This window comes from Eublepharis macularius, chromosome 14 (assembly GCF_028583425.1).
Source record: "Eublepharis macularius isolate TG4126 chromosome 14, MPM_Emac_v1.0, whole genome shotgun sequence".
NCBI classification, from domain to species: domain Eukaryota; kingdom Metazoa; phylum Chordata; class Lepidosauria; order Squamata; family Eublepharidae; genus Eublepharis; species Eublepharis macularius.
In genome coordinates this window covers 32,020,897-32,034,520 of record NC_072803.1, presented here as the reverse complement: position 1 = coordinate 32,034,520, position 13,624 = coordinate 32,020,897, and the positions used below count along the sequence as shown (strand labels likewise).

The following is a 13,624-nucleotide window of genomic DNA, read 5'->3' as shown; positions in this document are numbered from 1 at the left end:
TTATAAACATTTGCTGTTAAAAAAAAGAATGGTGTCTATCCACAGTTAGTCTGGAAATGAGTATCATTTACAAACTACACCTCCTTCCAAAGTTTCCTACTTGGTTGCACATCTGATGTGGAGAACTGACCTGAACAATACGGCAGCAAACAAAGTGCTTCACTGTCAAGTGACCCAAGCAGCCGCTTGTGATGTTACAATTGGTGGGGGGCAGCAACGTGAGAGAAGGTGACAGGCATGGTTTGTGCCTCTTATTGGCTCACAGATCAGTGCTTCTGCCAGCTGCGTCCAAGATGAGCTCTGGAGACATTGCTTTGGGAATTTGCTTTGGAGTGGACTTGGCTGGGCTCAGCATGGGAGAAAGTATCAAAATACTTTGCACCATCCCTGGCTGATATCTCTGGGTACATGGGAACAGCCACAAAGCCTTGCACTCTGCACAATAAACTAACACTCAGGGAGGGATGTGATTGTTAGGACATTTAGCCAACATTTCTTAGCTAATATCTGTTAGAACACTCGTTCAGAGCTGTTCCTAGATTTGCAAAGATCACCTCTTGCGTAGCACTGTCTATAACATGGCTTGGCATTAATCATGCAGCTAGCCTGGTTGGGGGGTGGGGTGGAAGCTTTTTCATGTAGGCTAGTTGCAACATTTCTGCTCATCTGTATTAAAACAGCACCCTTTGCTGTCTGGCTGTCATGTAAAGTGGTCAGATGGCATAGTAGGAAGCTGGTAGTGGGGTCTGAAAAAGGAGTTTGAAATAATTCCACCTCCCATCTCCACAGCACATAGCAATTCCCAGAGCTGAAGCAGCCAACAACTAGTCATTTTTCAGGTCTCATTAGTTCAAATACTGTTGCTGTTACACTAACGGGTGTTAATACAAACTCACTTGAGACAAATGTAACCCCAAAAGGCATTTGTCCTTTATAATTACAAGATTGTGTGCAAATATCCCTAATTTGCTCACCGCCCCTTCCTGTGGATGTGGCTTTAAGCTACTACCTGAATTTGGTACCATGGCAATAATTCTGTTCATCTCTTTATAATCTCTATTTAGCAAAGATTAGCGTGTTCTGCCTTCCCAAACATTGCTTTTGTCAAGCTCATGTTTCCCTTGATCTATTTGTGCTGGCTTATACTTGCAAAATTCTGACAGAGTGATGTGAATGCCACCTTCTTTGCCTTGAAAAAGAAGAGCTGGCGAGGAATAGAATAATTGGTTTATAGTCGCTTGGTGCCAGTCTGGGCCTTCTGACAGCTCATACGCCTTCCTTTATTTCAAACTGTCTTTTCTAGATGGAGCCAAGTGTTTCTGCCAAAATTGGCCTCTTGCTCTGTGATACGTACTTAATTACTGATACAAAACAGCCAGCACAGATGACATTATTTAGGCACCTGCTTCCCTGTCAAGGCATCTGTCTTGAGTCATTCTTCTGATGCACTAGTTGAAAGTGAATAAGAGAGGCGCACAATGGCCACAGCAGTGCACAGCTGAGCCTTGCACAAGCCTCATTGACTTCAATTAATCTACATTTCAGTGGGATGGCTAGACTTAGCTGTGCCCTGGACTGCCAGCAGGGTTCTTTCTCCTTCCATTCTCCTTAAGGGGCAAAAAGAAACTAAGATCACTCAGCTTCAATGATAACTGAGATCAGGTCAGCCTTTCAACTACAGCTTTGCAAAAATGTATGGCCAAGCTTCATACTCCTTGTGATATCCCACATCTACCCAGAACCTGAGCTTCCCATCCTAAAATTGTACAGGTCACAAAACTGGGATCTATTAGATTTGGTGTAGTGGTTAAGAGCAGCAGGACTCTAATCTGGAGAACCGGGTTTGATTCCCCACTCCTCCACTTGAAGCCGGCTGGGTGACCTTGGGTCAATCACAGCTTCTAGGAGCTCTCTCAGCCCCACCCACCTCACAGGGTGTTTTGTTGTGGGGATAATAGTAACATACTTCGTAAACCGCTCTGAGTGGGTGTTAAGTCATCCTGAAGGGCAGTATATAAATCGAATGTTGTTGTTATTATTTCCTACTTTGCCACGTTTATAGATATTTCAGCCTGTTGCCTTCTCCATCTCTCAGAGGTGTTTGGCAGAGTACAAGATGCCCCACTTTGAGAAAGCCTGATCAAAATACTCCTGTTAGGATCAGTTCAGAACTAGCTGCAATCTCGCTTATTCCGTAAATGCCCACACTGAGTTTTCAATTTTCAATTGGAGTGGTATTTCTCCTTTTTAGGGCACTGCATTCTCTATCACTGTTCTTTTTAATGTATAGTAACTCACCAGGAATTTGAACTTTGCAAATGTGCTGCTTCCTCGATCTGTGCTATGATGTTTCTGTGCTCTGCCCACTCTGTCCTGCCTGACCTAGCAATGTACCCCCTTGCTGTCTCCATTCTAAGCTGCTATGCACCTGGTGGTATTGTTGCACTCTCCTTTTCTAGTTGCATATAAAGACAATCATGGCTTTTGCTCTGCTGGATGGCATCTTTTCCGTCTCTTCACTTGTGGTTAAAAAAAAAAGAAGCAACCTTGATATAGGACAATTGTGGGGAGAAATCCTATCTTTTCTGGACTAGCTCGGCATTGTTTTCCCCAGAGGCATAAGAAGAACATACCCTTCCCTTCATGTGTAGCCAGGCACATGGGGGAGAGGCTCAGAAAAGACAGAGAATGTTGGAAGACCATTACCTGCTTATGTCATTTTGTGTTCCATGTTGTATTGTTTCTTTCATGTCCGTGCAATGAAAGAATTCCTGAGTAACTTTCATCTAAACTCATTTAAGACTGGGCAGCTTCTGCTGGCATAATGGACAAAAGTTCCAGGGATATCAAGGGAAATACATCATAGAAAAACACAGAAGAACTCCCAACAGTCTGCTCAAAAATTAAGTCCTGTATTTATGAGAAGGGGCCATTCTGCTTTGCATAAAGGAAGTCCCAAGCTCATTTCTTGGCATGTGCCACTAAGACTTCTAACTGAGACATTGGAGAGCCCTGCCAGACTGAGTGAACACCATAAGGCTAGATGGACCAATGGTCTGATGGTATGGCAGTTTCATGGGCTCATATGTGTGTGTTTTGAGCAGATCTTTACATGAGGGACAAGTTTTATTTAATGTTAATAATGCATTGTCATTACATTACTATATTAAAATAACCTTTCTTATTATATTAGAGCATACAAAACTTACAGATAACAAGAAATTTCCTTAAATCTTGAGTTAAACCTTTGAGAGTACCTACACCTCTTGTTCTTCTTTGATACTAATTTTTACTGTTGAGAGGGTACTTTGGGTTTGTTTGTTTTTTAATTGTTGTTAGAGTCCTGCTTTGGAAAGGATCCCCTTCCCGGACAGTGCTTAGCTTTAAAAGTAGCTGCTGCTGCTGCTGCTTCTTGTTTTGCAGCCAAGCTCAGCTGGATTTATAAGCGTGCTCAAAGCGGTGTGCTAAATGGAATGAGTTTAAGTTCATACCTACATCTGTCCTTTTCAATGTGTTCTACTCAGATACTGACAATCATTTCCTAAGTGATGACTCACTATGGTAGACATGTAGCCATTTGGCAAGTTGATTTAGTCTTCCATATAATTAAGGACAAGTTGACCATACTTTAGGCACAGATTTGAGGTAAAGTTAATGGGTGTGTCTAACGTCTGTCTATGAAAATCATAGGAAAGCCAGTAAAATCTGCCATTCCTTGACTTCTGAGGCTTGGTGGGTACTATATCATGTTCCCCTCACATCTGAGAGGATTTTCCTCAGTAGTTGGTAAGGCCACCAACATACCCTGTGACGTCTGGAGAACTTAGCTTCTAACAGACAAATGGTCAGTGCATTACTTATAGATGGCTTTCTCATGCAGGTAGCTAGAACGTTTTTAATCAGACCAAGAGTTCTTTGGATGGGTTTGGGTGTGGTATGTTTGCTTTATTTTTGAAACAAAGCAAGACATGGAAGTATCCCAGGAACTATTTTGTAATCAAGAGTGACCAACAATGCCCAAGGACCATCCCAGAATAAGTTTAACTAAGGAAATCTCAGAGACAGCAAGGTAAGTACCAACCTTATAGCACAGATCCTTTTCACAGTTTTAGAATGTATTGTTTCTCATTTTGTTATTTACCTAGTAACCCTTGCACATGAAACACAACCCAAGTGTGGTGGGCATTTCTTATTGGGACCAAGCTCTGTTGATAAAGCTTAGATTAACTCTGAACTTGAAAACAACCTTTCTGTGGTGGTACCCTGCCTGTAAAATGTCCTCCCCTATAGATGTTTGCCTGCTTCCTGATGTTCCAAGTTACTGGGGCCTGACCAAGACCTTTTAGTTTACCTGCTTGGTTCATTTTCTTCCATTGCTGTGAGCAGGCTTTTATTGTTTTATTGATGTTGATCAATAAAGACAGACAGGCACATACACCATATATAGATTTTTCTTGCGTTTTAGTATTTTATGGCTTTATTGAATTGTATAGTGGACTGAGATTTTGTGTGTTCTCTCTGGAAGTTATCTCAGAAGCTTGTGGATGAGAGGCAGGATATAAATCTTTAATTAATTGGCTGATTCTTAGAGAGCAAAATTGGATACAAATGCAAATATCATCAATCTGGCCAGATCCTAGGCAAATCTTGAAGAGGTGCTGTTGCACAGACGTTGCATGCAGAAAGTCCCAAGTCCAATTGTAATGATATACTTATAAAGCACTTAAAGCTAGGCATTATACAAAAAGTATACATTTAAAAGGGTATCCTGATCCTTACAGTCTTCGACATCTTCACTTACAAGACTCTTGGGCAGCAGGTTCTGGGAAAGACCTCTGCCTGAAACTTTGCATAGCTATAGTCAATCAAAGTGGACAATACTAAGCTGAGTGAATCACTGGTCTGACCAGTATAAGGCGGCTGCCTATTATTGGGAGGGACTGTGATGTGGTTCATATGCTAGAAGTTCCCATTTCAATCCCTGCCATCTCCAGTTTATAGGATTTTAGGCGGGACAATGGCTGCTAGTCAGAGCATAGTTAGAGGTATCGTTCGTCTGACTCAGTTTCAGGCAGCTTAATATATTCAAAACTCTCAATTTGTCTATTTTTGGTCAGCATTTATTCATTATGTATTATGTATTGTTTACTGCATCTCACGCTGCTTGGAGTCAGTTTGGTTAAGAGTGGCAGGACTGTAATCTGGAGAGCCAGGTTTGATTCCCCACTCCTCTGCTTGAATCCAGTTCAATGACCTTGGGTCAGTAACAGCTTCTAGGAGCTCTCTCAGCCCCACCCACCTCACAGGGTGATTGTTGTGAGGATAATAACAACACACTTTGTAAACTGGTCTGAGTGGGCATTAAGTTTGTCCTGAAAGACGGTATATAAATCGAATATTATTATTATTAGAAGCTCAGAAGTGTGCCTTAAGGAAGCAAATTAAGTTTAGAAGCAGCAATGTATCTAAGGCCACAGTTCATAGACAGCACCTGAACTTAAATTGAGGATTTTTACTCTTATTTAAGGTGATCTCTGATATCTCTCTGTCCTTGTCATAAGAGGGAAGAAAAGTTTGCACCTCTTTTTATAAGCATGTCTGAGGATTTTAAGGATGTTGAATAGAAATTTTGGATTATTAGATCCCTGCTGGCCAGTATAATTTTAAGGCATATCTGCCTGGATTATTCCACCCCAGGTTAGTCCAGTCTGGATCCTCTGTAAGCCACCCAACAGGTGCTAAAGGAGTTGCCAGGCAGGGCCAGCGTAGGTGAAAATGGGAAACAGATGCAAAACATTCAACAAGCTATATTTTCTTTCTGGTTATACATTTTACCATTGGAAGCTCCCAAGTGACCCAAACGGACTTGAAATGATACCTTGTGAACTCAGTTCTCCATACGGAAAGCTGTCAGTATAGAAAAAACTTCTTACTGCCAGCTAACTTCTGAAAAGTTTGCATATTCTTAAAATCAAAATAATCAATCCAATATAAAAGATATTAGCCATAGCCATGATTTGAGAACCACAGTGGCCGCTCTACACCTTGTTGTGGTTTTTGACAGCTAGTAAATCATAAGGTTCTGCTCCATTATGTGTTGTCTAGAGTAAAATCTACATGTAAACTGGGCTGTTGTTTGCAACATTGATTTTTCGGCTGGGCCACAGCCAAATTAATGTAGACTATGCCAGTGGCACCATCACATTTTCTTTCTTTTTTTAAGAGAAGAGATGTGCGTGTGCGCTTGTGTGTGTAGAATAGGGAAAAAGAAGGAAGTCTTTGCTTTCCTGTGTAAGACCTAAATCATGATAGGGCCTGACTGTTGTTAATGCGGAAGAAAGAGTAGAGGGATAGGTACTGGTAATGCAAGGAAGGGTTCTGGCCAGCGTAGGTTTTACATTCATAGTACAAACTTGATTATATCCAGAGCCACATTAAGCCTTAGTGTGTGAAAACGTTCAAAAAGAAAGAGGTAGAACATATTAATTAAAAATTTGGCCCCCTCTTGAACATTGGGGCTGTTGGCTACGGTAGGTCTAGCTGCAGATGTTGAAGAATACTGGCTTGCAAATATATTAAACCCTTTCCTTCCCTTCTGCCTTTTTTCATTCAGGACACAGCACCCCATCAACAATTCACCATCAGCAGGCTCAAGCTAGAACTGGATTCCTCATTCAAAATAGTCTCAGTCTCATTTTTAATCACATGTACTAATGATATAGTCTAGTAACCCACGATAACTGAAGCAAGTTTTGGGAACTCTTCTTGCACTTAAATATGCTAATGTTCCCCCAGACTCTGATATGCATACATATTCTGGTTGGAGCATCAGTCATTCTCACCACAATAGGTTGCCCTGCCAGCCACCAAAAAAAAAGCAGTGGGTGGAAGAGAGAGGGGTATTGATTGTATTTGAGGGCTACCTGGATTCTGTGAGAATTAGCCGCCCTGGGTAAAGCATGGCGATCCAGCAAGGATATATGGGTATCAGGGTAAAGAGAAATGGTAAGCAAGCAACATTCCTACCAACCAAAGAATATACAACCAGCTGAAAGCTCTACAGGTGTCTGGTGCTTCACTGATGACACATCAAGAAGTCTTGTCAACATTCTGGGCCATCAAATCAGCAGTCAGGTAAGGTCCTCTCTTTAATTGCCTACCTTGGAAATAATGTTTAGGCAGGTGTAAATCTATGTCATATTTGTAAGCAGGGGCTGTGTCATACCTTGGGCTCGGGCTCGCTACTGCCATCATTATGTAATGCTGTTTACCTGGTGATTTTGTAGTTCTTTGCATATAAAGTGGGTGCATATTTGTGCTTTATGAGTTTTTCCAGGATTCAAATATGCACTCAGCTGCAGGCTTATATCTAAATGCTCTAAGGCCTGGGTGCACAGTTAAAAATGTATCTGTGCGTTTGCCTGTGGTGTAGGTATAGCTGAGTTGTGTTCACATCAGAGACTGAACTACAGCCAAGTCAATTTCTTTAAAAGATTAGAGTATTTACTGATAAGTCTAAGAATATGATGTCTTACTGAACTCCAATAGATTCTGTTATGAAGAGATGCTAGACCAGTAGCAGTCAAGGAAGTAAAAGGGCATGTTTGCATCGGCTGTTTTCTTGGATTGTGCCCTCGGAAAAGCTGGTGGATGCACCAGTTGATGTTCCACTTTCAGGCTTGCTCGCAAGAAATCAAGAAAGAACAATAGATGGCAGGAATACTGGGTCTTCTAGGTAGAAAAGGCTTCTTGCTGGGCATGTTGCTCAGAGACAGAGTATCTGATTTGCGTTCATGCAGGAGGCCCCAGGTTCAGGTCTTGGCATCTCCAGCTAAAGGATCGCACAGAGGAGATGTCAGATAAGACCTTTATTTGCTTGAGACACTGAAGAGACAACAGGGTGGACAATACTGAACTAGAGGGACCTGTGGCCATAACTTGATTCAGTGTAGTTTCATTTATTCATACATTTGCACATCATCAGAACCTCCAAAGAGGAGGAAGGATAACGGATAGATAGCTTTTCTCTTTTCTCCGCAGAAAAATAAATTGCTGCTGTGAACTCATCTGTAATACATTGCATCAGGCTAGAAACATAGGAAGACGAAGGAACCACAAAAAAGCAATGCAGTAGAAGCTTTATTAAGCAGTGATGAGCAGGTGGTGTTGGAGTGGGCTCTGAATCCTAGCCAGACCCTGGACATGGCTCCTGCCGCCTTGATGCTGCTCCCCTCTTGCTGCAGGACAGACATTTGTTAAGTGGAATATTTGATTAACCAGTAATCCTCGTTCTCCATGGATGCTGGTTAACAGAGTTTTTATTGTACTTGGGGGGGGACCCCAAACCTCAGACAAAGCCTGGCCTATTCTCTGGAATAACCAGACAATAGGACAGCTAAATAGAAACAGGAAAAAAACCTGGAGGTTAGTATCATATGTGGTGTGAACAGGGGAACTGTAGCTGTCCTACACTGCTGGCTGCTTGAGGCCATAAAGATTGTCCTGGAAGTTATTACAGATGTGTGAGCAAAATCATGTTGTTACCTAGTCTCTAACAACTACAGTAATAACAATAATAATAGTTTGCTTATATACCGCCCTTTGCAATGGATTAGTGCCACACTCAGAGCGGTGAACAGTCAGTTGATTTGTCTACTGATGCACAGGTGTGGTCAACGGAGGGACTCTGTAGAGCCAGGACTGCTTTGCTGCTATGGAGGCTGTGACATAAAATTAGAAGAAGAAAAGGCAATACAGTTCTTTGTGCCTAGTAATGTATGGGTTGCTACAATGAAGGACCATTAATAATAGTGAGCTCTGCATCAACTTTAGCACCTAAGATTTTGTTTTCAAGCTTTCTTCTGCATCCAGGTTTAGAAATATCATTAAAAGTTATTTTCAGTAATTGGACCAACATCTCATGGGTATCCAAACAGAGCACTAGCACAATTAGACTCAGCAAGTAACTTGGGGCTTCTTTGCACTGACTTACAGTAGGGTAACTGGACACATTACAGTTGCCACAGTAAATACCAATGTCCCCTGCAGCAAATACGTGGACATCAGTCCATGGTTCCCAGGCACACGTACAAGGGTGTTTAAAATGCATGTACAATTTCCATATTCTCAGTGTGGAATTGCCATAGTTCATTCAAACTGTCTTTAAAATGCAAATCCACTTGACGTTGATGGCCAACCCATTACGTTCTAGTGTTTTCTCTCTTGTTTTCCAGAAATGACTTGTGGAGATTAAAAAACAAAAAGAGAACATTAAAATGCAATGGTGGACAGTCAGTGTACTGTTTTTTTTTCCAAGTTAAAAAGTTTATTGGGAAAGAAAAAGACAGGAACATTACATTAAAAAAAGACATAGAATATATTACAGCACATTTAAGCTAGAAAATATTACTCCTCTCCATCTCCTTACTTACTCTGTTCTCAGCATTTTATATTCAACATTATACTCAATATTTTATATTCAACATTTTAAAATATTAATTTTCTAATTAGCCTGCTTCCATAAAAGCTATTCTTAGTTTTTCTTAATTATCAGCTACGTAGTCAAAAAGGACTTTCCATTTTTCCTGAAATTCTAAGATTGGTCTATTATGCATCTAGGAAGTTAATTTAGCCATAGATATATATTCACACAATTTGTTCGTCCAGTCAGTGCACTATTAATGTTTCTCAGGGTTACTGTCTTTTCAAATTTCCTCAATTCCTTCTAATTCCCACTTAATCAATTACTATTTCTTCTTTCACAGCCATTTGTGGTATTCCTGAATCAATCATAAATTAACATTTGTGGAGGTTGAAGGAATTGCATAGTGCTTTTCACTTTGCAGCCAAAACAGTTCCTCAATTTTTAATTTTTTTATTATTGTAATATGAACATGCAATTATGAATTAAAATATGAGCAATGGATTGGGCTGCAAAGTGAAAACCAGTACTTTCACTCCTACTAAAGAAAACCCTCCAGGAACTGATAACTAACAATGGATTAATCAGTACAATAGCCCTAAGAAAACAGGCAGAGAAAGGAACAAAAAGGGAAATGATGTGGAGATGCAGAACTTTTCCTGAATGGGAGTGACTACCAAGTGAACGTGCTGCAATGTGGGGAAGATCATTGCAGATTTTCTATGAAGAATGTAGCTCTACATTAAGTACCAAGTAGAACCTCAGTTTCAATTTCTTTTACATCTGATTGCAGAAAAGGAATGATGGAGCAACACAAAAGTGAATGAGCTGGAAGCAGCCCTCATGTGTTTGTTACTGGAAACTCCAGGGCCGATTCCAGACGACTAACCTGAAGGCGCTGCATGCCGCCATGTTCCGGATTGCGACGGGGAAAACGCGAAATATCGCGTTTTCTCACGTGAGAAAACGCGATATTTCGCGTTTTCCCCGTCGCGATCCGGAACATGGCGGCATGCAGCGCCTTCAGGTTAGTCGTCTGGAATCGGCCCAGGATAACGTCGGTGTTTTGTGCAGAAATTGTAATGTGTGCAGTTGCATTTATATTAGGGACAAAGAAGCAACCTCAAAAATAATACAGCTTTCTTATCATCTATTACCAAGTTTCCAGAAGATATACATTCAGGGATTTTGTGGCCCATTAAGAAGGGAATACATCCCAAGTTGTAGCACTATTTGGCATTTTTAGAGGTAAACGGGAAGACAAAATCTCTTGGTCTACCATTTCTTTCACCATGCAAGAATAAGTTATGATACTTAGGCAATGCTAAGGCTGTTTGACTGGCAGGGAAGGATTTGGCTTGTCCTGCTATAGAATGTTAGGCACACTTGCAGGCATGTTAGTAGGGCTGCCAACTCCAAGTTGGGAAATTCCTGGAGATTTGAGGATGGAGACAGGGGAGGGACCTCAGCAGGGTATAATGCCATCAAGTTTACCCACGAAAGCAGCCATTTTCCCCAGGGAAATTGATCTGTAGTCTGGAGATCAGTTATAATTAATGGAAGTGGCTTTGAAGAGTATGGTTCAGGACAACTTTCCCTCTCCCTGAAAAAGTTGGAGAGATGAGCAAGTGTGTCCTGTAAACCACAAGGCTGGGGCAGCAGTTTTATGGGATCTTTTATGTGCTATTACATATATATCCCACATTTCATGGAACTCAAGGCAGTATATATATCTTTCCCAGATGTCCACCCATTCCAGCACTCAAACTTGCTGAGTTTTAGCAAAGTCACTGTATCAAGTACCTTCAGACCATACTTGTGCTGTTGCACAAGCAACTGCTAGCTCCAGAATGTCTGCTTAAATATTAGTGGAGGTCATAGACTTGCCTGCCCCATTTTGGGAAACTGGCCTTGATTCTACCAGTTCTCAAGCTCATTGCAACTTGGCTGTACCCTTTAAATGTGCTCCCTGTGGGCACTCTTTGTCTTCCCTCCAGGTTATATCTGCCTGCGCCTTCTTGAGATGTTATTCTCTAGAAAATGAGCTGGGGGTGGGGGCTTCAATCTAGAACCCTGAAATCCTAGTTCTCTTAGCTAGGTTCTGTTTCTGATACTGGTAGTTCTCCAGGTCCTTCTTTCCAAAACTCCAGCATATTTTGACAGGGACAGGAAGGATTCCTCATTCCTCAAGCCTGAGAAGGGTCCCATTCATCCTCCAGGAAGATTTGTAGTTTGGGATACACTCCAAGATCCTGATAGCATTTCAGCTCTGAAGAGTTAGGAAGAGCCATCTCCCTGGCAATATTGCCTGGACTGAAGCTCAGCTGAAGGTGTCAGAACTGTGTTTCATTTTGAATCCGCCAACAAGATCCTCCACCCTGGCTTCTACTTGAGTTTAATGCTTCTCCTTTTTATGCAGTCTGTCTCCTGTAGCTGTGTCCCTTTCTATATCTTGGCTTTTTCTTAATTTGGCTGTTTGTGGTATGTACTTTAAGAGTATGGCCTCTTTCTCTGCATGCCCCTCCACCTGTTTATTTGAATTAACTTTATTTTTCCCCCACACCCTGTTATTTGCACTAAAATCTGGAATTATGTGTTCTCTCCCTTTCTCCATCTCTTTATGTCTCTCATTTCAGAAAGGATGTTCGTGCAGAGAATACGACTTCCGTCCTTGAAATTCCGCCCAAAGAAGCGCATTCAAGTTCCTCACTGAACTTGCCTATCTTTGAGTTTGTTTCTCAGGAACTCTACAGCACCTCCAAAGGATTCAGTCTAGCAGTCATTCCCCAGGACAGAGAGTATCTTCTCCCTTTTATTCTGCCTTAAGCTTTGAGCTTTTGCCATCAAGAGAACCGATCTCTGAAGCCTTTACTTGACTGAACTGATTGCTGGTTTTTTTTATTATTTTTAATTCCTTATTGTTTTTAGATTTCTCTGGTTTGTCATTAACCAGTTGACCTTGTTTTGCATTTTATTGTGTCTGTGACATTTTCTGTTGATAAGTAAAGAGGGACGGCATGTCCTGGTCTCTTTCCCTGCATCCTCTGTGTTGTCCATGTGTCTGTTTATTCCAAGTCATCTTTTCAGTAAGCAGGTAATGGTTATTCCCAGTCTATATGCGCTGTTTGATTTCAGTTGCACATAGAGAAGACTAGCTAGAACTTCTGGGTACAACTTGGCTATCCTCTTGCTATCCACATCCCTGAATTCCAATATGGGGAAACTGACTGAGAGGCAGGCCAATAAATTGGTGTGCTGCTGAGCATAAAAGTGGCTTTTAAGTTCTGAGAACAAACAAGAAGATATATCCTCAATTGAGAACAATATTTTTTGGTCACTGATGTAGCTGTAAGGTGATGCAGTGTTGTGGAAAAACTGGCTTATGCAATCATCAGAACCAAATAGAAAAGCTTTTGCTGGGCTGAACCACTTCAAGTGATAAGGGAAAGACTGCATGATGGAATGTTTTTGCATGGGGAGGGGGAAAACTCCTTCCTGGCACTTAGAAAAACATTAGAAAAGCACATCGGGGAGAAGGCTAGGGTGAACCTTTATTGGCATGCTAGGTTCTCATGTGCAGGAGCAATCAAACTGGATTGCATCTGAAGTGGTATAGTCCTAGAGAAGCATTACCAGTTTATTTGGTTCATTGCATACACTGTACTGAACAGGGGCTTCATACCATTCAAGAAGGCCTTAACCTTGTGGAGATCATGCCGTGGGCCTTCTTGCAGTGTGGTGAAGTTGCCAGTCCCCAAATTATTCAGCCAATTCAGATGTCACCTAACCTTTTTGCCTGCTATAACCATGTAACTGATGTTCACTGTTGCTCAGTAGGGGGCAACCTGCTAAACAACTGACGCTTCCTTCCTAGACAAAGATGAATGTTCAAAGGATAATGGGGGATGCCAACACGAGTGCCTGAACACATTTGGTAGCTACGAGTGCCAGTGCCGCAGTGGCTTTGTGCTTCACGACAACAAGCACGATTGCAAAGAAGGTAAGTGATCTGGTGCTCTTGAAAAGGGGCCCCTCTTACAGCTCATGAGATGCCAACCCCATGATCTATACACACAGAAGACTGTTTTGATCAAGAAATTGTGATTCTGCTAGAATGTCATACAATGAACAGTCTGCCCATGTGGTAGGGAAATATATGGTTTTAAATTTTTGAGCTCTGGAATGTGCCCACAGGGAAAAGAC

General features: G+C 41.5%; 1 protein-coding gene across 4 annotated transcripts in view; it reads left to right on the top strand.

Moving 5' to 3' along the window:
- Positions 1-13,624, top strand: part of BMP1 (bone morphogenetic protein 1) — a 160,522-nt gene that overhangs the window by 131,536 nt on the left and 15,362 nt on the right. For all 4 annotated transcript variants that reach the window (XM_054997757.1, XM_054997760.1, XM_054997759.1 and 1 more), the window contains one exon: positions 13,296-13,421. In XM_054997757.1, coding sequence (XP_054853732.1) covers positions 13,296-13,421 — 126 coding nt within the window. The remainder of the gene's footprint in view (positions 1-13,295; positions 13,422-13,624) is intronic.